The 26369-nt window shown below is 38.0% G+C and overlaps 1 protein-coding gene across 1 annotated transcript; it reads right to left on the bottom strand.

Annotated features, from left to right (window-relative positions):
- Positions 1 to 4769: 4769 nt before the first annotated feature.
- On the bottom strand, positions 4770 to 25375 carry dcaf8 (DDB1 and CUL4 associated factor 8). The gene is made up of 13 exons (XM_055201527.2): positions 25125 to 25375; positions 24357 to 24422; positions 24193 to 24267; positions 19562 to 20211; positions 15457 to 15597; positions 14943 to 15037; positions 12479 to 12589; positions 12255 to 12385; positions 11741 to 11848; positions 9288 to 9418; positions 7161 to 7280; positions 6962 to 7078; positions 4770 to 6832 (listed from the first exon to the last, which is right to left on the bottom strand). Exons 2-13 carry the CDS (start codon positions 24391 to 24393, stop codon positions 6722 to 6724), a joined length of 1827 nt encoding a protein of 608 aa, XP_055057502.1. The 5' UTR covers positions 24394 to 24422; positions 25125 to 25375; the 3' UTR covers positions 4770 to 6721.
- Positions 25376 to 26369: the final 994 nt, after the last annotated feature.

The raw sequence follows: 26369 nt of genomic DNA, 5'->3' as shown, positions 1-26369 counted from the left end.
CCTTGTGTATTGTTAAATAGTATTGGGGTGGTTTCTCGAACAAGCATTATCTTAAGACAGAACTAGGCCTGAAATATAACTAGTTTTAACCAACATGTACAAACATTATGTGTGTGCATTTTGAGGCAAAACAAAGGGTCCTGATGTATTTTAAGTGCAAGCGGTTTTGATTGTGTTTTACTGTTATAAATCTAAAAAGCACACGCCTTTGTTTTGCCAAGTCTGTTTTTACAGCTAGAATTGTATGTACTATAAAATTACAATAAAATAACAGTTTCAGTTTCCCACTTTTCAATCATTTGAGATGTTTTTTATAGACAGTTTCTAGTTTGTGGTACATATAATTTTATTAAAAAAAAAACTTCTTTATACACTTGTGATAACTTAACAGGCCAATGGAATCTAAACCAGTTTTTTTTTTCTCAAAACAATTCTGTGTCAGTAGGTAAAGCTAAGACCGTCACCTTTACAAATCCTATTTTTTAAAATCTGCATGTAAAAATATTAGCTACATGGAGTGTTCCTGTAATGGATCCTGTTAAAAGCTTAATTTGCTTTAGTCTGTCATTGACATTATGTATCAAATAAGCTCTTGTAATGTACACGAGTGGCAGTGATTGATAATGACCGCATGCGCTTTGCAAACAGGTGTATTACAGTTTTGGCACGCAATTCTGGTTTTGTTGCACTTTGGATAACAGGCCTTGCACCTCTTTCGTTTGTTATTTGAAGGGTTAGGATTGGCATCAGGGGACATAACAGCTGTCGCCATACTTGCAGAGGCCGATGTCATACTTGCGGAGGCCGATGTCATACTTGCGGAGGCCGATGTCATACTTGCGGAGGCCGATGTATGAGGATGTGGAACCGTCTTACGCCTCTCAATTAGGGGAGACACTAGAGCTTTCCCCAGATCTTCCAGAAAGATCCTACTATTTGTGTTCTTGGATTTGTTCCAGTCTGGGTTCGTTTCTGTCCACACCACAAAGGCATTGTAGGCAGAGACATCTAACATGTTGAAGAACACCATCAGGGGCCAGCGACCTGTCTTACGCTTACAGGTGTAAGCGCCAATGCACTGCAACAAAAACCAACCAGTAAACAACACTGAAACGACAGCATGTCACAGAATACACCATAAAACAAATCATATCATAGAGTAAAATACCCGGTTAAGTTTGTCTCCTCCTGCTTTGTTACGATTGTAATCCAGCATTATATTGGGCTTTTTGTGCATCTTGCCATTTACAACTGCATTCCTGTGCTGTGTGCTCATTAGAAGCACATTTTTGTTTTTTCGTGGAACGTACGACATGAGAGCGTGTGTCCCCGTGAAGGCAAACCTGGAAGAAAACATAGGTCTGCCTTTGCTGTTCACCACTTCAGGTGGGAGCTCAGGTTTGTTTTGTTTGATCGCACCAACCATAGTAAGCTTTCTCTTGAGCAGCTCCTTGCCGAGGGCATAGGAGGTAAAAAAGCTGTCACATGTGATGTTGTGTCCACAGAGACCCTTAGTCATGTCAAGCACAACTCGCATCCCTTGATTCTTTTTCGCTTTTCCATCTGCAGCTCTGCCGGTGTCCAGCTGCACGTTCCACGCATAGCCGGACCTGGAATCACAAACCACCCAGATTTTTATTCCACATCTGGATGTTTTACGCTGTACGCATTGCCTAAAAGGACAGTGACCTCTAAAAGTGATCAGCTGGTCCACAACACTGACCTCCAGGCCAGGATTATACATGCGTGGAAGAAGATCAACCCATCTGTCCCAAACGTCTCTGATGGGAGCAAGTTTGTCTTTTTGGAGTCGGGCACATGTTGTCTCGTGGTCATCGAAGCGAATGATTCCCGAGAGACTTTTAAACCGCCCTAATGTCATTATAGTCTGAAAAATTGTCCGGCCCGTTCGGTCGTCCCACAGACTTTCAATGCTCTCGTTTTTTGATCGGTACACCCCAGACAAAATGGTCACACCTATGAACGCTTGCAGTTCTGTTCTGTCCAACTTAGTCCAGCTATCCTGATACAAACGTTTCCCTTCCATGTTGGTCATATGCATAATGATGTTTTCAATACTGTTTGGCATAAACAATTGAAAGCACGACTTTATATTTTTAGCATGACAGCTTGCGTATGTTGTGGGCCCTGGTTTTAACTTGAGGTTATTCTTAACTGAACCTCGCCCTGGTTTTTTGGGATATGGAGATGAAGACCACAACAATTTCCAATCTCTGGACTGTAATATTTGATTATCCTCAGAAGAGTCCTCTGCTGTAGTATTTGGTTTTTCCTTAAGTGTTTCTTTGGGTTGATATTCTGGGTCACTTTCATCCTCAGAAGAGTCCTCTGCTATTTCCTCAGATTCAGTTTCAGTGTTGTCCTCTACGTCCATTAATTTATATGTATCCATATCACGCACTTCTGTGTTTTCTTCAATGGTGTCAGAGTTTGCTATATTATCACAAACCGAGGCAAGTTCAGTAAACTCTTTGTTCATTGTGACGCTACACAGTTAAATGACAATTTTAGTATTAAAAGATTCAAGAATTGTTCAGTACACAGTAGTTGCGAGGAAAGATCCACATCCGCACGATATACCGTGTTTAGTCTCCCTATAACGGCAACTATTGCTGAATGCAACACACCGAGAAAATTATATCACATCACATTTCTATAGTTTCTCATGTTTAATAAACGTCGTCAATGAAAACATCAATGAACGCGTCCTGCAAACGACGATTCTGGGTGTCCAGTGCGTCGCGGCCGCGTGACACGCGACAGGCAAAACCTTACAAAAACTACGCTTAAATCACTCGTCTTTTGTTAAAAACGTTGTAAGGCACATTAGCAGGAAATACACAGCTCTGTGAAGCTGGCGTGAATACGCAGCTTCGCAGGCAAAATAAAAGCCGCGTTTCAAAATATAGAGGCTAGATAGGATACAGCAACGGCCAAATCTCGCGAGATGTGGGGTTTAGGGGTAGGAATAGGTTGAAACAGCGCTCATCACGCGAGATTTCAAGACTAGAGGTTAACACGATCAGAAGACGCATATTGTGATGTTGTAGAGAATATATGGGGGGAAAAATGTTTTTACATAATAAATGTTAATACTACTGCATTAATATAAATACAAAATGTACATATGTAATTATTTTGACCATGCAATATCTTCAAAGTTAATTGTTAATGATTTTTTAATGGGTGCTTTTGTAGGCAAAAAATATTTACACGTTTAAAAATGTGCAAGAAAAGTCAAGGCTAAATATGCAATCTTGCAATACTACCGTTCAAAGTGGATAAGAAATGTATTTCTGTAGTTGTAATTGTGATTCTAGCCTCATAATCTAATGATAAAACAACAGTAAATCACAAAAAATGACTTGGTTTTTACAGACAGGATCACAAATTACTTAGATTTAAAATAACAGCCTCTCTCTGTCTAATGGTGCGTTCACACCAGACAATGAAGCAGCGTTAAAGGCTCTCTAAGCAAATTCACGCGTTTTAGACCACAAAACATTTTTTGTTACATACAGCAAACATCTCCTCACTACCTGCTTGCTGCCTGTCCGCTGATCAAACTGTAAAAAAACGCGATCTTTGTAGACAGCCCAGGCTCTACAAACTTCAATATAAACACAGTGGCCAAACCTGCACCACAAAACAAAACAAAGTGTTCCAGCCAATAAAGCCAAGAAGGATTTGGGGTTGGGTTTGGGCACGTTCATGAAAGCACGGAAGGGAGGGAGAGGGGGAGGAGTTAACTACGCTCAGTTTGTTTGAAAACACATTTCAAAAATCAACACACAGATTCGCTTAGAACGCCTTTAAAGCAACACTAAAGAGTTTTTGCTCTTTGCTCCCCCTACAGGTTAGAAGCGTAATTGTCCATTACCACTGTCGTAAATACTGCATCATAGCTGGCTCTGATTGGATTGTAGGTCTGCCGTAAAGCAAGTTTTTGTAGTTTTCACTCGAACTACAGGACCACGACCCGACGGTTGGAAACTTCTTTAGTGCGGTTTTGGGCTGAAAAGCGAATGTGAAAGTGCCGTTCACCCTGTTTCGAGTGGCAACTGGTAGCCGTTATGTACTCACTTATGTCCATTTCAGCTGGTTCACGTGTTTTGAAGAAAACGCGTTGCAGTAGGCTAGTGCTTTTTGTCCCTCTCTGCTATTTTTCTACTTACCCGTTCAATGTAAATAAAGAGGAGAAATTCTAAGCCTACAAAGGAAAGTCAGATCATTGGCAGACGTAATTTGACACCAATGAGGACATATTTATGAATAAAGACATTGATTTTGACTAATAAAATACTTTAAAAACTACACATTGTCGCTTAAAGTCAATGCAAAGACACTGTAGACATCCTGCAGCGCGATACCAACGAATGGCAGGAATTTCATGTGCGAATGAAGCTAGTTAACTCAAAATTTTCAACTATGTGCGAATAGTGCGATTTTTGCGCTTCATCATTCGCGTCTGGTGTGAATGCACAGTAAAAGCACCATACCATGTTCATCACAAACCATGTAATCTTGTGTTTTCCTACTGTATATTTGTAGAAAGAATTATTTAATGGAAATAAATTATTTGTCAATTTATTTCCTCTCTAAGCACAAATGTTGTAGGAGACAACGAATGTTTGTAACACCCTTATTACAAACTACTCCAATAGCATTATATATAAATTCTAATATGACAAAACTGAAAACAAAACTTTCTTGATTTAAAATGAAGGCACTTGAAATAATAAGGCACCTTGTCTGAAACACAGAACATATTTTTTTACTGCACAAATCGTACATGTTTTCAACTGAACTGAATAAACACAATATTAGGCAGCGGTGAGAAATAATATCTCAAAATCTTTAAAGAAAAAAAAATGCATTTCATAGGACAGACTGTGAGATGACAAGCGAGACTGAAAAAAGAAAAAATTGAACATTAATGCTTGCAGTGAGAATTAGGGTTGGAAAAAACAGTGTATAAATAATGAAATTCACAGCATGTGTGTGTATACATCATACACATGCACAGTAGTAGTAGTAGTAGTATGCACATACATGCTATGTTTTCCATTCATTTCAAAGTATTTGTCTTATACAATATAAACCTCTGTATCAACACCAATTGAATTTAAACACCCCTTAAAAGAGTTATGGTTCGAGATGATTTTCACAGGTTTTTAATATTTATATATCTATATATATCTATATAGATCTCTATATGTTTGTATATACATATAGTCATAATAATCATAAGTTATTCTTCTCATACAAAAAGAGAACATTTGAGAATTTATTCCCCTCACAAAAGAAGAAGGAAAGATGGGGCAAAGGATTTGAAGCTTCTTACCCCTCATTGTATACCTTACAAGTGCAATCCCCCCTGCCATTCAAATGAATTGTTTTTTCCTATATGCAAGTCGCATCAATCTATCCATGTTTTCTCTTAACCAACTGCAAATTTCAATACTGACAAGAACAGCCATTATTTTTGTATATAAAAAACAGGTTGCAGGGGCTTAAACCTTCTTTAGACAAACGCAGAACATCCTGCTACATTTGACCCTTACCAGACAGTCAGGCAAAGATCTGGAGCATTCAAAAAAAAAGACAGAGGAAGAAACGTGGATTCCACAAATCATTATAGTCTTTTCATTCAATATCTAAGGGACAGGGCTTAGAAGATGACAGTCCATTTTAGACGGAACGCCTTTGGGAATTTCTTCAGGAACTCTGTCAAGTATCTCCACCCAAGTGCAAATCCAAAACCAAAAAAGCTGGTGTCAAATCTTTGTATTCGCTTTGAAGTCCGTAACTAGTTTGGGGAACAAAAAACAATAATCTGCAAAATAAACACGTTTTATCCATTAAGTACTGCATGCCCCCTAAGCGCACGCTCGTCTTAGAGATTCAAAACACAAAGCAGATCCCTGATTAAAGTGCACTCAGTAGCATGGGAGAGAGAGAGGAACTGAGCTCTGAAACCAGACGAAGCCGGTCTGGCTCATCTTCCGTGTCTTCAGTCAGAGCTAAGAGCATGATTGACCTCGAGAAGATTGACGGTGTCCGGCTTCGGCAAATGCACACGCACAGGAGAAGAGAACAAAGACCAGACGGTGGTGGGCGACCGATGACGGTCTATCAATGCAATGCAAAGACAATTAAATTGCAGTCCAAAAATAACAACTCCAGAAACAGATGAGCCCAGTAGAGGATGGTGCTGGTTGGTTGAACACGCATCAACCGCTCAGTAATCTGTAGGAGGTAAACTCTAACCACGTATCAAAGTGAAAGAAAAACTTTCTATTATAGCAGAGATGAGGAAAAAAAATAGTTTATCACGTCTGCCTCAACTGCTGCAGCAAAACGCTGCCCACAAGATTGACAGATTCGTTATTTTGTACTTTGTTAAAAGTGGGAGTGAAAGTTCAAAATCTGAGTGGTTGTGTGTGGGTGCATATCAAAAATATGAATCTTAGTATTGTTTCTTCCCTCAGTGATGTTATTTGTGTGTGCAAAGCCAGATTTTGACAGCACGTGTTTACCTCTCCCTCAGGTTGCGTGTATGTGTGTGTAAAGCTGTGTATGTGTTTGCTGCTGGCCTTTCAGTGTCTAATGTGTACCAGTGTGTTACTATGTATGTGCTTAAATATATGGCAGAAAGCATGTTTGTTTGTGTATGTGTGTGTGTGTGTGTGTGTGTGGCTCAGGAGGACATGCACTGCACATGGTCTGGACCTCCATCTTCTTCATCGGAGGAATCTGGCGAGCTCCAAGATTCGTCTGTGTCGCCTTCTCCTCCTTCTCCTCGTCGGGTCTGTGATTGACAAAAGTAATACTTTTAATATACATTGTTATAGGTTTCCACTAAACTCGTGAAGGTTAAGATTTAAGCTCAGGTAGGTGGCAAACACCTTCCTTGAATGGCTATTACTGTACAACTTACTCGCTGAGGTCTTCGGTTTCTCATGTGTCTCATCAGGAACCAGAGTAGCTGTGTGTCATACTGGTCGCCGTGACGAACGCTGTCTTCATCACGCTCTCGTTTGTTCTTCTTCATTGCCTGACCGGACAATATTCAACCATTACATTTCACGTGCTATGTCGACTACAAGCGTGACGTATATCTGTTGTGAGATACGCACCTCTTTAAGTCCCTTCAGTGTGGTGGGATTCTCAGCGGTGGGTGCCCAAAGTTTCACATCATGATCTAGACCACTTGTGGCCAAACCTGGGAGATGTGGATGTGGCTCCAGACAGTTTACCTGAATAGAGAAGTATGTGAATGTAATTGGGCAAGTAATTATAGGAAAGTGTTCCTGTAGTTCAATGGATATAGAATTATGTTTGCAGCACAGGTTGTTGGTTCAGTTCCTAGAGAACAAACATAATGATTAAAAGTACAGCTTAAAGGTGCAGTGTAGATTTTAAAGAGATTGTGAAGTGCAACCAATGGCTCAGTCCACCGCTTACCCTCCCTTACTAAATGCATAGAAAAGCTACGGTAGCCCTCACAGGACAAACGTCATTGACTTGAGACAACAGTGACAAAATGCGCTCTATAGAGCTTAATGTCCATTTAGGGCTACTGTAGAAACATGGCGGGGAAAAATGACAACTTTCATGTAAGGGAACACGTAGTTAAAAATAAACTTGACACTCGTGGTTGCCGCGTACTGTGTGATACACCCATAACTCTGTAATACACCATAAGTTGTTTTAAAGTGTCTGCAAAATACATTAAAATTTTAAAGGGACATTCCACTTTTTTGGAAAACACGCTCCTTCTCCAGCTCCCCTAGAGTCAAACAATGCATGCGCAATGATATTACGCAGCGCCTGAAAATGGTCCCCTTGGTAACTTTTAAAAGCAGGGTACTATTTTCGGCACTGCGTAATATCATTGCGCCTCCTGCAGCCATGTTACGACAGCAAAGTCCTTGATTATTACGCCAGAATGAGAGTATAGTTCCTAGCCATATCTGCCTAGAAAAGCACAACTTTTAATTTTCCGTCAGTCTTAGTACACGATGTAACTACAGAAGAGTCAAGTTTTAAATAGGAAAAATATCGAAACTCTTTGGTTATTTTTTAGCGCGATTCTAATGGTCTAATCAGATTCAATGAATTATGCTAAGCTATGCTAAAAGTGCTAGCGCCAGACCCGGAGATCAGCTGAATGGATTTCAAAACGGTAAAAATCAAATATTTAACTCAAGCGGAGCTGAAAAAATTGCATATTTAAAACAAAAAGTGGAGCATGCTTTTAATTTTATGTTAATCATCTCAGATGTCTGCAGAAACAACATGTGAAGAGTTTCGTTGCAAAACATTTTTTAACATTTTTGTCAAAACACGTTTATTATTATGTTATCATGTTATTATTTTGTTTTATGGTGCTACTTAGCTATAGTTTTGAAGGTTTAAATCAAAACAAACCAACTGCAGTTGAATTGATATTAATTGGAATCCACAACCAAAAAACGAGATTTCTGAACAATTAAAAAAATGGAGTTATCTCGTTTTGCAACGAAACTCTTCATGTATTGCTTATGACATGATTTCTAAATGCAAAGCACTGTGAGTTTAGTTTATTTTGGGTTGGTTGCCCAGACAAGGATTAGATTAACTCTTTCACCGCCATTGACGAGATATCTCGTCAATCAAGATAAAACGCTTCCCCGCCAATGACGATATTTTCTGTCTTTCCGCCATACCGCTATTATCCACCAGGTGGCGGACCTTCCGCAACTTTTTAAACCCGGAAGTATTGCCCTATGACAAGCTGCTGCATGTCCGTGTCTGTTTTAAAGATCGCTCTGAATGGGATCTCTATGAAAAGTCCGTCACAAAAATGGAATTATCTCTGCTTTTTGCTCAAAATGTGGTGATTTTGCAGAAACCTACCCAAAAAGCTGATTACAAAAGAACTACTCAAGGTAGGATGAAACGTTTTTTTTTTTGTTTGAAAGCAGAGGGTCTGTTCTTTCATTTGGTATATTGTATGTTTATATATCTGAAGAAGACGAACATTTTCTGGAAGGCATTAAACTTTGATGAAAATCATGAAAAACGCTGGCGCTGGCTGGCAACTTTTTTTTAAAAATGCTAGCGGTGAAAGAGTTAAGCCAGGACTATGCCTTGGTTATATTGAGATATTTAAGTTGTTTTTTCTTTAAAAATCATTACACAACTGAAATGATGTGATCCTCAACTAGCTGAAACGGACACAATCTCGTGGCAGAAGTAATTGAGATGTAACAGTGTCTTACCACTCCTCCCCTGTCTCCCTCCATAAACTGCACCACACGGGCAGAGTTCTTGTCCCATAGGTAGATGTGTCCACAGTCACTGCCACTGACAACAAATTCACTACAGGGTCCGTAGAAGTTAACTCCCTTCACTGATGCAGCATTAGACATTAACAGAGAGAAAGAAGAAATAGTTAAAAACTGCATTAAATAATACAGTCCGTTTGGTTTAACATGTTCCTGTAGCTCACATGGCACTGGCAACGCTAAGGTCATAGGAGTGCCCATGCTAGGGATGGGCATTCGATGAAGTTTTCTTTGTCGATCGTCGGGAGAATTAACGATCGACTATCGATTAATCATTAATATTTTTATAATAAAATTTGTTATTTAACTTTTATACATAAAAAATGCAATGAATACAAATATACAGCTTGTTTTTCCTCGATGAGACCTTTATTAGAAGATCAACTTGTGGCACACTGTTAAACTATGTTTCAAACATATATGTGCGTGCATGTGCGGTGCTCTTAAGCAGCGGAACCTGCAGCTGCGAGCCAGCGTTCTTAAACAGAGACCTCATTAGTTCCAAAATAAAAAAAAAAAACAGATTCATGTTTAACATTAAATTAAACAAAAAAAAAACATAATACTTAGATCTGAAAGGTTTTGTCAAAATGTACTGTAACTCAAAATTATTCAAGCCAGAAGAAAGTGCAAGATATTAGCCTTCCTAACATCAGGCTATAACAAATTAGGCTACTTAAAGCCTCATGTAAAATAACTAACTTTAGTAACTCGCATAAAACTTCTGCACCAGTCTACTGTTTTTTTTTAGAAATAAAAGCATGTTTTGGGGTCAGACGCGACCACAACCCATGGTGACCGTCAGTCCAGCCGCCGCCGAAAACAGCCGCTCAGAGGAGACTGACCGGGATGCACAGGAACCTCAGTGCTAACTTGGCTTATTCCGCATACAGAGTATGTGTGAAACAGCGTGCTTTTTGTGAGCCCCTTTCACCATTGTTTAATTATACTAACATAGTCTTTTAGTTGTTATTTGTTGTAAAACAACAGTAGACCCAAATTTACTATATGGTCTCCAACTCCACAATATACCACCATAACCATGGCATTTTTAGTAAAATTGCGGAAATACAAATCGTTTTTAATCTGCAAAAAAAAAAAAAAAACATTTTCACAATGATAAAATCATGGCTAATTTTCCTAAGGTAGTAATTACAAAATTATATATGTTTGAAAGACGGAGATGCGCACCTGTCAATCTATTACATAACAGAGCGAGGCCAGAGACAAACGTGCTCCTAAACGGGAGTAATATGGAATAATGTGTGCATCTTTGAATAACTGTAAGTATATATTTCTTTTAAATATATTTTGTCATATAAAGTTTTACGACATGGCCTAATAATGCTTTTTTCACTGTTATTGCTCATTTAGACTTATTGTGCGGGTAACAGCGTTTTTGACGCATTTACCTCAGAGATTATTTTAGCAATATTGCTTTTTTCCGGTAATAATAATACAATTTATATTTCAATCCTGTTTCATTGTCTGTTTATTCATTTCATTATGCTGTTATGTTAATGTGAGGATATTTATTTGCCATATGAGACGTGCCGTTATATGAATACTTTCGTATAATATTCAAATATATGCGGAATAATGTGTGCATCTTTGAATAACTGTAGGAATACAGTTGCTTATTTTTGTCATAAAGTTTTGAGAAATAATAATATTGTGAGGATTTATTTCCATATGAGACGCTTTTTGTCGTTGAATACTCTCGTTTATTATTTGGAAATCATATACATACATAGTAGGAAATATATAATGTGGAAGGGTAGACTTACAAAGTTACTCTGCTTATTTTTATTTACAGTATGATATATGTGGAGATAAATAAACCATTGCAAAACTGCTGATTTGATCCATTCAGATCCTGACAACCAGGCTAGAGATTTTAAACATCCTTAATCCACACTTACTAGTCTGTCAAATAATATCTAAAATATATTGTTTTGTGAAAAAAAATGATGCTTTGTTTTATTGTTTATGCGGAAAAGTGTTCACAGAAAGTGTCAATCACATGAACGTTTTATATGCAGAATAAGCGGTCAGCAGCGCACTGCAACGGGTGCTTGACGGATTCGCCGCACACATACGCAAACGCACTGCATACGGAGTATTTGTGAAACAGGAGATAGATAAAAAAATGCATTTGATTAATTGATAACAAATTAACGTCATCGACGAAATTCTTAACAATCAATTATCGATCGTCGATTAATTATGCCCATCCCTAGCCCATGCAACGCAAACATGCAAGATGCAAAAATGTAATGTCACCGATTCTTATTGGCTGGGCTTCTTGATAGAAAAAAAGTAGTACATCGTCTCTGTTTATGAGAGATAACAGTCTTATTCTCCCTGTAGGTTTGAGATGCATGTACCTGTGGCGTTATTGCGGTGACCCTTGTATCTTCTGCGATAGTCGGCCCCATCACTGTGGCTGGAGTCAAAAAGGTAAATGTCCTCATCGTTGTAACTTGCCAACAGCTCTGAAAGACGAATACACCAAAACAAACATCAAATGTTATTATACTTATATACATACTTATAGACTAGGGCTGGACGATATGGCGAAAAATTTTATCGGCGGCATACTTGACCATTTCACCCTGTACGGTGTAAATCCGATAACGGTATTAGTGTTTTAAAAAGGCCTAGGGATAAACTCCCACAACGAATGTCTGTACCTACAAACTTCTGAACAAATGGATTTGCCAAGTCTATAAAGCCGCCTCCTGTAAAACTATATAATATTTAAAAATATAAAATTAAATTAAATGTAAACTCACTGGAAGGCAGAAGCGCCTTGACCCGCGTTTAACACTCGTTTTTAGATGTGACATGTGAAACAGACAACAGTTAAACCACATATAAAAAGTTAAGAGTGTGCTTTACCTGTGCCATCATGGCTGTACACTAAACATGTGATATTTGTTTTGGATTCGCTGGACACCAAGGGGGAGGGACAAAATTTCTTCAGGACCCCGTTATTGTCACTTTCATTGATCTTTCTCTGGTCATAGATCCTGACACACATAAAAACAGTAACAGAGAGAAACAGTGAGCGCTACGGGGTGATGACTAAACTTTAGAAACGTCCGTGAAGGTGTTTGCCTCACCTGACATACTGGTCTCTGCCGCCGACCGCAAATTGATGCGTGTTAGCTGGATTCACGTAAATGGTGTACAGCCCCACTTTCTTTTCACCGTCCTTCACCACGACCAGTTTGCTAAAAGTTAACAGACACATCAGTACAGCACCATTACCATACCATTTTCTAACAATATGCATATTAAATATTAAAAACCTACCGTACTTCTAATAATTCAATAAACATTGAACTATTTGTTTCTTCCATTTTCTATGATGTCAGTAACATTTTTAGGATTCTAGCATTCTATGTGACAATTGTTTTTGGTCCTTGCTGCTATTATTATAGTTTAGCAAAAAGAAAGCATTGTGAGGGATATAAAACACATTCAAGAAGATGTGAAATAACAATTACAGCCAATAACTCGAAGCTCTTCAAACATTTGCATTTATTCAAGTAGCAAACGCTTTTATCCAAAGCGACTAACAAATGAGGGAGGATTCATTGTTTTGCCGTAGGAGCTAACAATAAGCCCTTTTTTTAAAAAGGAGTAGTACTGAAGTAAGATGAGAACAACATGAAAGATAAAAGATTTTTAAACACCAAGAATAATACAAATTTGCACATTTCAAGCACATCCACTTTGTAGGTTTTAGCGGCATCTAGGGCTGGGCGATATGGCCAAAAAAATTATCAAGAAAATGTTTTTTATATCAGTCGATATCGATAATTATCATAATAAATAAATAATCTTTATTCCTGTCAAATTTAAAGGCAGATTTTTGCTCTTGAATAAAAAAATTGTAAAAACCAGAAAGTTAATAATGGTTTTAAACTACTTTTTATTCAGAACATAACAAATACAAATACTAAAATCTTGTTTTAATGTTCATGCATCTTAAATGTAAATATATTTGTTATGAAATCAACACATTTCTGACACAGAAAGCAGCAGGCTACTGTCACTTTAAAGGGGATCGCACACCGGCTGCGCAACTCAGCGCCGCTCTAAAAAAAAAAAACGAAAAAACGAACACATTGTTTTCTATGAGTATACACACACCGGCGGCACCAAGTGGCGCCCGTCCACCCCGCCCAGCTGTGACTCAGGAAGTTGCTCAAATCCCTGTCGCGCCACACAGCACCACTCACATAGTTTAACATTAAATAACATCATATTTGTCCCAAATCATTAACGATTAACATTGGCTGCTAACGTATAATTTACATTTTGAAGTAGACGCTATCTGACAAAGCCCGCGCTATTTAATGTGCACTTTTGGTTTACAATACCTCCGAGTTGTCCTAGACGCGACTCGATGCGACGCTGAGATGCGTGGCCGGTGTGCGATCCCCTTCAGACCCAAGACAGACTGCTTTAAGTTTCAATATACTGAGTAACATCCAGCTGTTTATGTTCACTTAAACAAGAAAGAAAACTTAGTTCAGTGATCACGCGCGTGTTATACATATACGAGCTATACACGCTGATAAATGGATGTCAAGAGCGTCACGTTGCTGTGAGAGCGCACACTCATACTGTATATTCACTGCAGTGGTGGATCTGCTGTTTTTCCTCAGATGTCCTGTAATATACTTTTAAAGCTGTGCAAATGTGTGCGTGTGCAAGGCGGACGCTGAAAGCACGTACAGTATAGCCTACTATAAATCTGTCTGTGTTATCCACATCGCGAAAATCATAGGGCTTTAAATGAATAACTTGCCTCATCTTACTCCACTCCTTTAAGTCTAATTGACACTGTGTTTGTAAACCAAGAGCGTGTGCTGCAACCGGAAGTGCTTGCGCAACATTACGCACAGTGCGTAAACATTATCGATCACTTGTCGTTATCGTTTTATCTGGAAAATTTATATTGGTTAAATTACCGTTATTGAATTATTGCCCAACACTAGCGGCATCTAGTGGTGAGACTGTGAATTACAATCAACGGCTCAGTCAACAACTCTCCCCTCCTTTTGAAATGCATAGAGAAACTACGGTAGCCGCCACAGGACAAACATGTCATCGTCTGAAACAATATAGTGACAAAAATGTGAGTTTATCTGTTTATGGCTACTGTAGAAACATGACTTTTATGTAAGGGGACTCTCGGGGTATGTATGATCTTTATACACCACTGATAATATAGTTATGTATATTATATTGCATTTCTGTCAAAGATTCTTCTAAAAGTCAGACAATGCACCATGACTTTAGTTGGGTTTTCACATATTTTTGTGATCGGTCTGTGAACGAGCTTGTTGAAGGGAATCATCAACGTTGCTCACACTTGATAAAAATAGCTGAACTAGAAGCGCCGCTGTTGGTCAAACAATTGAATAACATAAGAGCTGTGACAGATGCTCCCAATGACTAATCTGGTTGCTGACACAACTCCCTGTAGGTTATCGAATGCCTGCCACTGTTCACAAGTGTTTCTCTTTTCAATATCAGGGCTGTTTGTGACATGGGATCTGGCTTTCCACTCACTTGGCAGGTCTGTCCAAACGCAGGTCAATGCCGAACACCACAGCGTCTTCGCCAGCGGAGAGGAAAGAGCAGGGGGAGTCTGGGTCCAGTGCCAGCTGAAAGAGCAAACAACACCTTACATCATTTAAAACTCTTTCACTGTTATCTCTCATTATAAACATCTTTCCTGGATTCTAACAGATGTGTGGTGTTGATTTATTTCCTGTAATTGCAAAGCACAGGGTTTTCTTTCTGAAATGTCTTTTAATAAAACCTACAAAAGCATGGAAAAACAATGGAAAATTGTAATAACTGTGACTGTCTGTGTAAAAATGCTGTAAGAATATAAATGTTATATTACTGAATGTAAGGGTGTAAATGTATTTTATAAGGCTACCTTCTCACATAAACTTCTCTCTCTTTCACACACACAAAACCGGACTGTTATATAGAAAGTATTGAAAATGAAAGCTCACGTGAGGTTTAACAGCTTTGGCTGTTAAGGTTTACCTGTTAACTGTGCAGTTATTTATACCTTATGGGCGGCACCTTTGTGCTGGGCGACTCTTTTGGTGTTTTTGCAGCGCTGTGTGGCAGAAAGCTCAGCGACTCTGATCTGTCCGTCTCTGGCACACATGGCCAGCGTGGAGTCACCGCTGTGTGGGAGAAACTTTGCCTGGGGAAAAATACAGAGGGATGAAGATGCATTGGATGAATGTAAAACCATCTACTGTACATCTGAAACTAGGAACTAATAAAGAGCCTTTATTTTTCAATGGATCCACTCTCTGTTCAACCACAAATACACTAGAGATGCTCCGATCAGCATTTTTGGGGCCGATCACCGATCACCAAGATCATGATCTGCCGATCAGTGCCGATCACAGAACGGCAGTGGAATGGGAATCTTTTATCTATAATCTAGCAGAGTTTGCACCATTTGTAGAAATGAAACTAACTATAAATTAGGTATATCATTTTTTAATAGAGAATCAAATAAATAAGCACAACAAATATTTCTTCTTGCAAAGAGAAATGTAATATGCCTTTAAAAAGGTTTATGTCTGTTAAAAGTAATTAAAATAAAACACTTCACAGTCTTTACTGTATGAATTAAATATACACGCATTCGTATGAAGTACAACAGTTCTTCACTGAAGAGCAGAGAGTAATTTTATTGAGAGAAGAATTAGGTTACTGCAACTTTAAGACGTGAGAGAGAGAAAACGCTCGTTCACGTGCACTGATGACAGGCTGCTGTGTGTATGCGTGCGGCAGGTGTCCGCAAACAAGAGGAAATTGGAAGTTTAAACGTAAAAAACTTTAAAACGCATGCAAATAATAAACTTTCGGCATGAGGATGCAATTGTCCGTGATAGATATGTGTTGTATACGCTGTTTGATGGGGATGTGAAGACGCATCACGCTGAGGACTGGAGCGCGTCCTCATAGAAAATACTCATATCTCTGTAAAGGCAGAGAGGGAAATCCAAATCTGCATGTCACACATGAGCAACGGGTTACAAAATGCTCGCACTGTGTAAAATGGTCTCTAATTGCAGCCGCATCAGGAACGCTATGATGCCAAAAGTAAACAGAAAGATCGGGTCATGAGATCGGCAATTTTAGCGAGTGCCGATCGCAGTCTAAGTTTAAACTTTCATTTTCCACAGCTGCTCTTCAGCCGCCGCGCACACACACACAGCAGCCTGTCATCAGTGCACGTGAACAGAGCGATCTCTCTCACGTCTTAAAGCTGCAGTATCCTATTTCATCTCTCAATAAAAATTAGACTTCATACAAATGCGTGTATATTTAATGCATACAGTAAAGACTGTAAAAATGTTTAATGACTTTTAAGAGACATAAACCTTTTTAAAGAGATATTAAATGTCTCTTTGCAGAAGAAATATTTGTTGTGCTTATTTTTAGGGTCTCTATTAAAACAATAATTTACCTCATTACTGCAAGTAATATAACAAAGGCAACATCTGTGGTATTACTTTATCTAGAAAAATTGTTAACACTTACACTCATCAAAAAGCTTGCATATCAGCTAAAAAAACAAAAATCGGAATCAGCCGATCACAAAAATAACAAATCGGTAATCGGTATTGGCTGCAAAAATCCTGATCGGAGTATCTCTAATGGACATCATAGGAAATAGCGAGTGAGCGGAGTATACATCGAATGTACCCTCAAAATCAGAGTGCATTATGGGTAAAAAGTAGTTAACGAATCTAGGGAATGAAGTTGTTTGTTCAGGTTTTGGATACCCCGACAAAAAAGGTGCCTTATATAGACTGTTTCATCGGATGCTCATGCGCTGATGCGATACACGAATGGATCTGAACTTTACTACCGGTTTCGTTTTTTTTAATGGTCTGACTAGTTGCTAAACTGATCTCTTGAACAAATGCCTCGTCGAAAATAACAAATGTTTTGGTTTCCTATGTAATCTATGTGTTGTTGTTTTTTGCTTGTTAAATAAATAAACTACGTTTAAAGAACTTTGTTGTTATTTTTTCTTCGCAGAGTTTACCGGAAGTTACGTGCGGACCACGACAGCTGCTTGTTTATGTTATTCTGCTGAAACCATCTATAGTGCACTATATAGCAGATAGGGAGCAGTTTTGGACATGGCATGTGTCTTAAGAACTGGTCGCCGTGATTTCACCAAGTAAGATGTGATCCAGATACCCCAACCTACCCTTAACTCAAACCCTAACCATTTTAAACCCTCAAATTAGTGTGAAATAAGAGTTTGAGGAGTATTTTTTTAAAAGCCCATGACCCAATCCTAAACCTAACTCTAACATGAACACAAATCGTAATCCTGCAATCTGATTGGTTAATGAAAATGTTGATCCAGGACCAACAATGGTGATCACATCTTACTTGGTGAAATCATGTTCACCCTTAAGAACTAGTCTTACCAACTAAAAAATTTCAGTCCTACTACAGTCCTATCAGATTGAAACAAGATCAGCTAGTTTAAAGAGTTTATGCAACCTTACACAGGCCTAATAGTACTACATTTCATACAATACAAATATAATACATTTGTTTTATTTTAGGGTGGAATATGACACAGATATTCAAAAAAGATTAACACAGTAATAACTAGGGATGCACCGAATATTCGGCCACCGAAAATTTTCGGCCGAAAATGGCCCAAAAGAGCATTTTCGGTTTTCGTCCGAAAGACTTTTATCCCCGAAACAATACGGCCGAAATGTTGTGATGACGCAAACAGAAACCGCGACCTGCACCTGCTTGTCTGAAGCAACATGTATGCGGTGTGGATGTATTTAACTGCAAACAGGCGCTAAAGCGAGCAGTTGTCTGTACGCACAGAGGAACATGCGGTTGAATGTGTCCGGTCCAGACGTGATCATCACGCCCTTCAAAGATCAGAACTCTTGGTGTGTAAACTTAAGAGAGAGTTGCGCAAATGTGTCTCATACTGTAGTCCATAACATACATTTGCCGAATAAAACAATGAAAAACAACGTAATGTTTTTATGCTGCGCTGTTTGGGATTCCCCCTCGGTCTCTGTGTGCGCGCGCGTTTAAGTGCCCTCAATAGTGCACACACGAGTAAGACGCAAACAAGCGAACATAAAATCTTTCTATTATTGACAGGACACATATAAACAAAATTATCTCCACAGTATTCTTTTTATAATAAAAACATTTGTTTATGTCTTAAGTGTATAGATTACAATCAGAAACCAGTCTCTGCTTATTTGGTCTTAAAGAGACAGTAACCTCAATTAACCTACTTAAGTCTGTGTCCTCATTGTTAATCAAACAACCCAAGACAAAGAGAAAATCACTTCTGTACCTTTAAAAAATTATACAAAGACAGTGTTATGACTCATTTAATTCGATTTCTGTACCTAATGCTAATGTTAGCCCTTATTAATGTGCAACTTTGTTATTTTTTTATAAATGTTTGCAATTTCTTTATTTGTTATTAGATTTTCCCCACCCCCTTTTTGCTGATCTGAAAAAAAATCCAATCCGTGCCTCAAAAACTGTAATGTGAGATGAACCGTGAGTTTTGTGATCCGTCACACACCCCTAGTAAAGTTAGTACACAGTAATAAATGCATTTGTACTAATAATTGGCATAATAATTTATTTTCGGTTTTTCGGCCTTGGTTTGCTCTTTTTCGGTTTTCGGTTTCAGTCAAGAATTTTCATTTTGGTGCATCCCTAGTAATAACCACAAATAAAATCTTATCTGTAGTAGGGCTGTAACGATTAATCGTGCAAATCCGTTTTCTGAATGAATTTGAATGAATTACGGTGAAACCCGAGCACATCCAAAAGCCAGAGGGCGCTCTCGTGCAGAAACTCCAGTTGTGCCACAGAAGAAAGTAGCATTACAAACACTATTCCAGGAAATGTCTATAAGAATATTTATATCGCCATTCTTCACATTGTTTCAGGTATTTTCATGATAATAAGAATATTTCGCATGATTTTGTTTAACGACTCATAATGATTTTAGATTGATAAGGACATCCTACTGACCAAAACGCCATGGTACACACACAAGCTGCGCATGAATCATTCTTTTTAATGGGACACGCGATTTATCGTTACAGCCCTAATCTGTAGCGTTTACTTACCTGAAAAACGTTGCTCTTATGGCCGCTGTCAAACTCCAGCTCAGCCGTTCTGCGAGCCCAGTCCCAAATCACCACGCGAAGGTCGTCGCTGCCAGAGGCCAGGCGGGTGCCAGAGGGGTTAAAGTGGAGGGTGTTCACGCATCCCGAGTGTCTCTCCAGACGGCCCTGCAGTTCCAGCCTCTGCACCAGACCCCGTGCCCCACACACCTTCCTCACAAACTGCTGAGAATTGCGTCCGATCTCTCGAGCGCGCAGCGAGGGGACGGCACACCATGAAGGGCGACTCAGGTCGCACAGGTCCGCTCCCAGCCACGCCTCCATGGCTTGCTCATCTTCTTCCTCGACGTCCTCCTCCTCTTCTTCTTCTTCCTCGTCATCATCATCATCCTCATCGGAACTAGATGAGTGCCGTGTGGTTCCCCCGCTGGGCCGGTTTCTCTTTCTGGCAGATCTTCTACCTTCATCTTTTCTTTTCTCTCTCTGCCCTCCTCCTTCACTCTCTCGCTCACCGTCCTCTGTCAGAGAGTAAAGTCCACTGCCATCCATGCTGTCCGTGTCCTCTTCTTCTCCCGGTCCCTGCTTCTGTTCGGATTCGGGCACTGGACGCTCTTCAACCCCCTCACCTTCCTCTGGGGCTGAACTCAGATTTGCTGTCGAGAGAGAGCACTGCTTATTTATATGGGGTCAAAATGACTCAATTATCCAAACATTACAAAGCATATATTGTTTGCAGTATGTAAAGTGTTCCTGTAGATTAACTTGTTGGTTTAGCAGAGCAAAAGGTCATGGGTCCATTCCAGGGAATACAAATACTGATAAAATGTTTACTTTGAAATGCACCATAAATCGCTTTGGATGAAAGCAAATAAGTATATATATCTGCAAATAAGTATAATAATTAGGGAGGCATCAATGTATCAGCTTATAATCGGTATCGGTAAATAAAAGCAAATTTTCCCTACTATCAGACACCGGCATATGGTTTAAAAACAGCCAATGATGAGGGCAGATTATGTCCTGGTAATCAGAATAGGTGGAAAAATGCATCAGAACTCATTCGGTGTATTTATTTTAAATTTGTGACAGTGACAATATTGCAGTTTGTACGCTCTGCACTTCTAAAATTTCTCATCATGATCATGAACAACAAGGAGTAAAAAGAAAAACTAACCGTATCTTTCAGTATAACAGATTTCATTCCAAGTAATCGAACAACAGTATTGGGCACAGAAATGTTGTATTGGTTCATAACTAGTAATAATGTGAGGTCAGGTCACAGGCTTATTATTGAGAAATAAACCCTGAGAATGTGACTGTGGGATGGCACTGTGAGAAGCAGAGCCCAAAATAAACAGACGTGAAATGTTGATTTGAGATTAAATTATTAAGACTTAGATGAAAACAGCAGTTACTGCATGATTTCACATACAGTTTAAAGGTCATTTTACAAAAATCTGGGCCGCCTGTGACTAAACGGAACATTATATTATTGCTGTTCTTTAGAAAGCTTGTATTGCCAAATTCACTCTTAGGTAACGTGAGCACCAACGCATTTACACTGGCGGCTGGCATGTGTCTTCAATTTTTTCCAAGCAGGTTTTGTCTGAGCTAAACCCTGAGTCCCAAGAGTCGAAACATTTTCAACTTTGGGTGAAACACTCAGCTCGTGGATGTCACTTCCCACTCAGTCGTCCAATCACAGTGAAAGATGGGCGGGACAAATATTACAACAACCAACCGGCGCAGCGTTTTAACGACTGCGTCCGCCTGGTGTTTTATGACACATTTCAACATTTTGGTGTGCATGCTCCCTTAACTCTTTCCCCGCCATTGCAGAGTTATCTCGACAATTAAGAGAAAACGCTTCCCTGCCAATGACGAGAATTTCCAGCTTTCCGCAACTTTTACAACCCGGAAGTAACGCCTAACGTCAAAGAGAAAGAACTCCGTGTATGTTTTAAAGATCGCTCTGTATCTGATCTCTATCAAAAGTCCTTCGAAAAAATGCAATTATCTCAGCTTTTTGCTCAAAACTTTGTGTTTTTGAAGAAACCTACCCATATTTGAGAGGTGATGAGAAAAAAGAGAACTAATGAAGGTAGGATGAAACAGGTTTTTTTTTTTGCTTGAAAAGCAGAGGGTCTGATCTTTTAATATATTGTATGTTTATATATTTAAAAAGGAACATTTTCTGGAAGGCATTAAACTTTCGTGAAAATCATGAAAAATGCTGTTGCTTGCTGGCAACTTTTTTTTAAAAATGCTGGCGGGGAAAGAGTATATTAAGAAACAACAGAAAAAGCACTGCATTTAACACTTCCCTGCCAATGACGAGTTTTCCGCCAATCTTTATTTCCGCAATTATTCACCAGGTGGTGCTCTTACCCGACTTATAAAACCTAAACGTATCCTAGGGATGCATACCGATTAATCGCGATTAATCTACAGCAGAATAAAAGTTTTTGTTTACATCATACATGTGTATAATAAATTTGTATATAATATAATAGATAAAAGCACACACATGCATGTATATATTTAAGAAATGTTTACATGTATATACATTTGTATATTATGTATAATTTATATTATATATAAAAATAAAAACCTAATTTATAAATATATTTTTTTCCTAAAATTATACATGCATGTGTGCATTTTTTATATATACATAATTATTAGGGCCGGGACTTTTACATTTTTAACGCATTTTAATCACACTTATTTTTGCACAGCGGAACATTTCTCATTGGATGAGTTTCGGTGGACCGAATATACTGGAGCACCAACTAGCGTTCATCATGACTCTTTGGGATGGGAATTTTTTTTATAAAAAACGAACGGATGGAAGCGTCGATAAGAGCATGGTTGTGTGTAAGCTATGCAACAAGGAATTCGCATATCACTGCAGCACATCGAGCCTCAAGTATCATCTCAATGCAAAACATATAGCAGCTAGCGTGGACGTTAGCCCGACTCCGAGTACAACAATATTACAATATTTTGTTGCTTAAGCTTATGTATTCAGTCATTATTCATAGTATACTAAAAATCCATGTGAAAAAATAACTTCTCAATGTTCTCAGGTCAAATATATATATGTGATTAAAATGTGATTAATTTCGATTAATTAATTACAAAACCTCTAATTAATTAGATTAATTTTTTTAATCGAGTCCCGGCCCTAATAATTATTATACACAGTTCACACACATATATGATGTAAACAAAAACTTTTATTCTGCTATAGATTAATCGCGATTAATCATTATGCATCCCTAGTTTAAACTCTGTGTGTTTTAATTATCGCTCTGAATCTGATCTCTATCAAAAGTCCTTCACAAAACGCAATTATTTCATCACTTTGCTTAAAATTTGGTATTTTTGAAGAAACCTACACATATTTGAGAGGTGATAAGAGAGAACACGTTTTTTTTTTTTTTTTGAGGGTCTGTTCTTTCATTTGATATATTGTATTATATATTTAAAGAAGAACATTTTCTGGAATGCATTAAACTTTTGTGAAAATCAAAAAAAAAAATGCTGCCGCTGGCTGGCACCTTTTTTTTTTTAAACGCTGGTGGGGAAAGAGGTAAATGATTACACACTGTGAGTCTAAGTTGACAAGCAACAGTTTTCACTACACTTCAGTCAGTGGTCTCTTAGTTCAGGTGGCAGCAGTCACGTGGTGTCTTTACAACATTTACACCTGGTATTAAGACGCGCTTTGGTCGTTTGGATTATAAGTGGACCAGAGACACATTCTCGTTTACACTTTGTGTTTTTAATCTGTCTCTTTTGTCCATTTGTGAGTTGTTAAAAACGCAAGCAGGAGAAATAACGCGAAATAACGGAAAACTGACTCGTTAAAACTGACACGCAGTCGCGCACATATTACAGTATGTGAAATTACAGCTGCTTGTGTTGTTACTGAACATGCTCATTTCAGAGCAATTGGTTAAATAAGCTCACGCAACTTTACATCCTCGCTAAATAAAAGGAGGAGAGCAGACGCTTTCATTTTAGAAAAGTCTCAAGTTTGCCCTGAACACTGTGGGTTTGTGTTATAAAAACGTTGTGCACTACATTAAACATTAGCCTACTACACCAATATGTTGTCAGTCAAGCATTGTCTTTTTTAACTGTAAGTGCAATAAAGCGTTATTTTCGTCAAAACTGCCAATGAAGTAAAATGTATTTTGTTCTGTTTGTGTTTTGAAATTATTTATTATAAGTCAAGATTACTGTTTTGTACACTCATATCAGACTCATTTTGGATAGTAAAGATTATTGTTAAATTATTAAACACATATTACATATCTTTGTCACGTCATTTTAAGTGTTTGGTCACCACATTTGTGAGTGATCGTTGCAAAAAAATTTTATAGTAGGATATTCTGTTAATGTATATAGTATATTCTAGGTACAGTACTGTAGTATAATATACTGTTGTATATGTGTACTGTATTATATACACAAAGAATATCGGCCGATATATCGTTATCTGTCTTTTTTTTACTTCCTAATATCTGTATTGGCACAAAAAAAATGCATATCGGTCAGGCTCTAATTTCAACAATTTACTCCACTGTCTTAAGTGAAAGGATTGTGTGTTTGGGTGCAAGCAGTACCTGACTCAGGACCGGACTGGGCCTCCCTCGCTGCAGATGCATCCGCTTCTCCAGGTTCTGTCTCATCAGTACCACCTGGTTAAAAAAAACTAGTCTTTAAATATGATTTCCAACAGAATTAAATGATGACTAACAGATGGTATTCAAGATAAACATGCTCTCACCATTTGGGACACTGGCTTTACCATCTGTATCACTCATTCTGACCACCGCTTCTGACAGAAGAGACCCTTGAATGACAAAATACAAAAGGGTTAACCATACATTTCAATATAGTCTTAAAAAAGTTAACCATTTAATTCAAAAAAATAGTTTACATCTTGATTTAGCATTACTAAAAAAACTGTAAAATGCTTTGAGAGAAATATTTTACAGATCACAGATGGAAATGAATGCTGTCAAACTGAACACAAATTAAGATTTGTCACATTATTGCCGCATTGAAGGTGCTGAGGGACCTTCAAGTCATAGAACTGACTAAAGCTGGTTAAACAAGTTTATTTAACTAATAACTGACCGTGTAAATACTTAATAACCAAGACTTTACACACAAGCCCTAGATAGCAGCTTGGCACAGCTCGTGCATTACTGGCCGTGCTACATAACAACTTGGCGGTGCGCACTAAACTGCCTGCGCCTAGCTAGTGCGCTAATTAATCTTAGCATCGATTTAGTGACATTACCCCGATCAAAACACAAACGCTGCTGACTAGTTTTGCAGTCGCACACGACTCTTGTTTTGCAGGCAAGCAGTGTCTATATTGTAAACAAAGAGAAAATACATGCGGACGATTGAAAGCACAGCAAATATCCCGTGGTATGTCGTGCGTGACACACACAAGACGTCAGTTAGGGATGCGATATGAGTCCAGGCTGTAGCTGACAACATGTAAACACACTGATCGATGGGAGAAAATGGAGAGCAGTGTTACCTCTGCTACAGGCCTCAAGTCTCAGCACTTGTTAATCTCTGCGCAGCTTTTCCTTTATGGCTCAAGCGCAAACAAACGCACTGCACATTAGAGACATGTGTCCTCGGATCCCTTACTGACCATCCAAAAAAAAATACACCGCTGTTAAAGCTCACGCCTGTGGTCGTGCTGCACTGTTTATGTTTTGACGGACCTGCTTCGTTAGCGCTTCTGTTTTTTCAGCTTTCTTTTTTTATTTTTCTGTTTCCGGTGAGACGCGAGCTCACCGGAAGTGCCTGCGAATCTGCACTGCAACACAAAATATAGGACAGATTTCAGCAAGGATGTTTTATAAAAAAAAATACAACGAGGCATAAGACTTTATAATGCCATATTTTATATATTATCATCATTATATTTATAACAATAATATCAACGCACGGTATCGGTGATGGAAACGATATGAACAAATATATTATTATTATTATTATTATTATTATTATTATTATTATTATTATTATTATTATTATATTACTACTACTACTACTACTACTACTACTACTAATAATAATAATAATAATCTGTATTAACTTTTACGTGATTAGCATTACATATTATAGTTAAAATGTTGATAAAAAAAATTTAACAAATAAAAACAATATAAAAATTTAATGGCACAAATTATAATAATGATAATGATATTAATAATCTGTAATAACTATTATGTAATTAGCATTGAATACTATAGTTAAAAATAAATAGAAAAAATAACAAATAATAACAATATAAAAATACCAATTTCATGGCACTAATAATAATAATCTGTATGAACTATTATGTGATTAGCATTAAATAGTATAGTTACCAATATTGATAAAAATAACAAATAATAACAATATAGAAATACCAATATCATGGCAATAATAATAAGAAGAAGAACTATTATTATTAGTAGTAGTAGTAGTAGTAGTAGTAGTAGAAGTAGTAATAGCTTTTGTGTGGTATAATCAATATTACTTATAAAGGGGCCATGGCACAAGACTTTTTTAAGATGTCAAATAAATATTTGGTGTCCCCAGAGCACATATGTGAAGTTTTAGCTCAAAATACCATATAAATAATTTATTATAGCATGTTAAAAATGGCACTTTGCAGGTGTGTGCAAAAATGTGCCGTTTTGGGTGTGTCCTTTAAAATGCAAATGAGCTGATGAAATTCAAACACTGATCACAATGATGGTGGTTTGTTTAAATTAAAACTCAATTG

The sequence above is a fragment of the Misgurnus anguillicaudatus genome, chromosome 2, assembly GCF_027580225.2.
Source record: "Misgurnus anguillicaudatus chromosome 2, ASM2758022v2, whole genome shotgun sequence".
NCBI classification, from domain to species: domain Eukaryota; kingdom Metazoa; phylum Chordata; class Actinopteri; order Cypriniformes; family Cobitidae; genus Misgurnus; species Misgurnus anguillicaudatus.
This window is presented reverse-complemented; position numbering and strand designations above follow the sequence as displayed.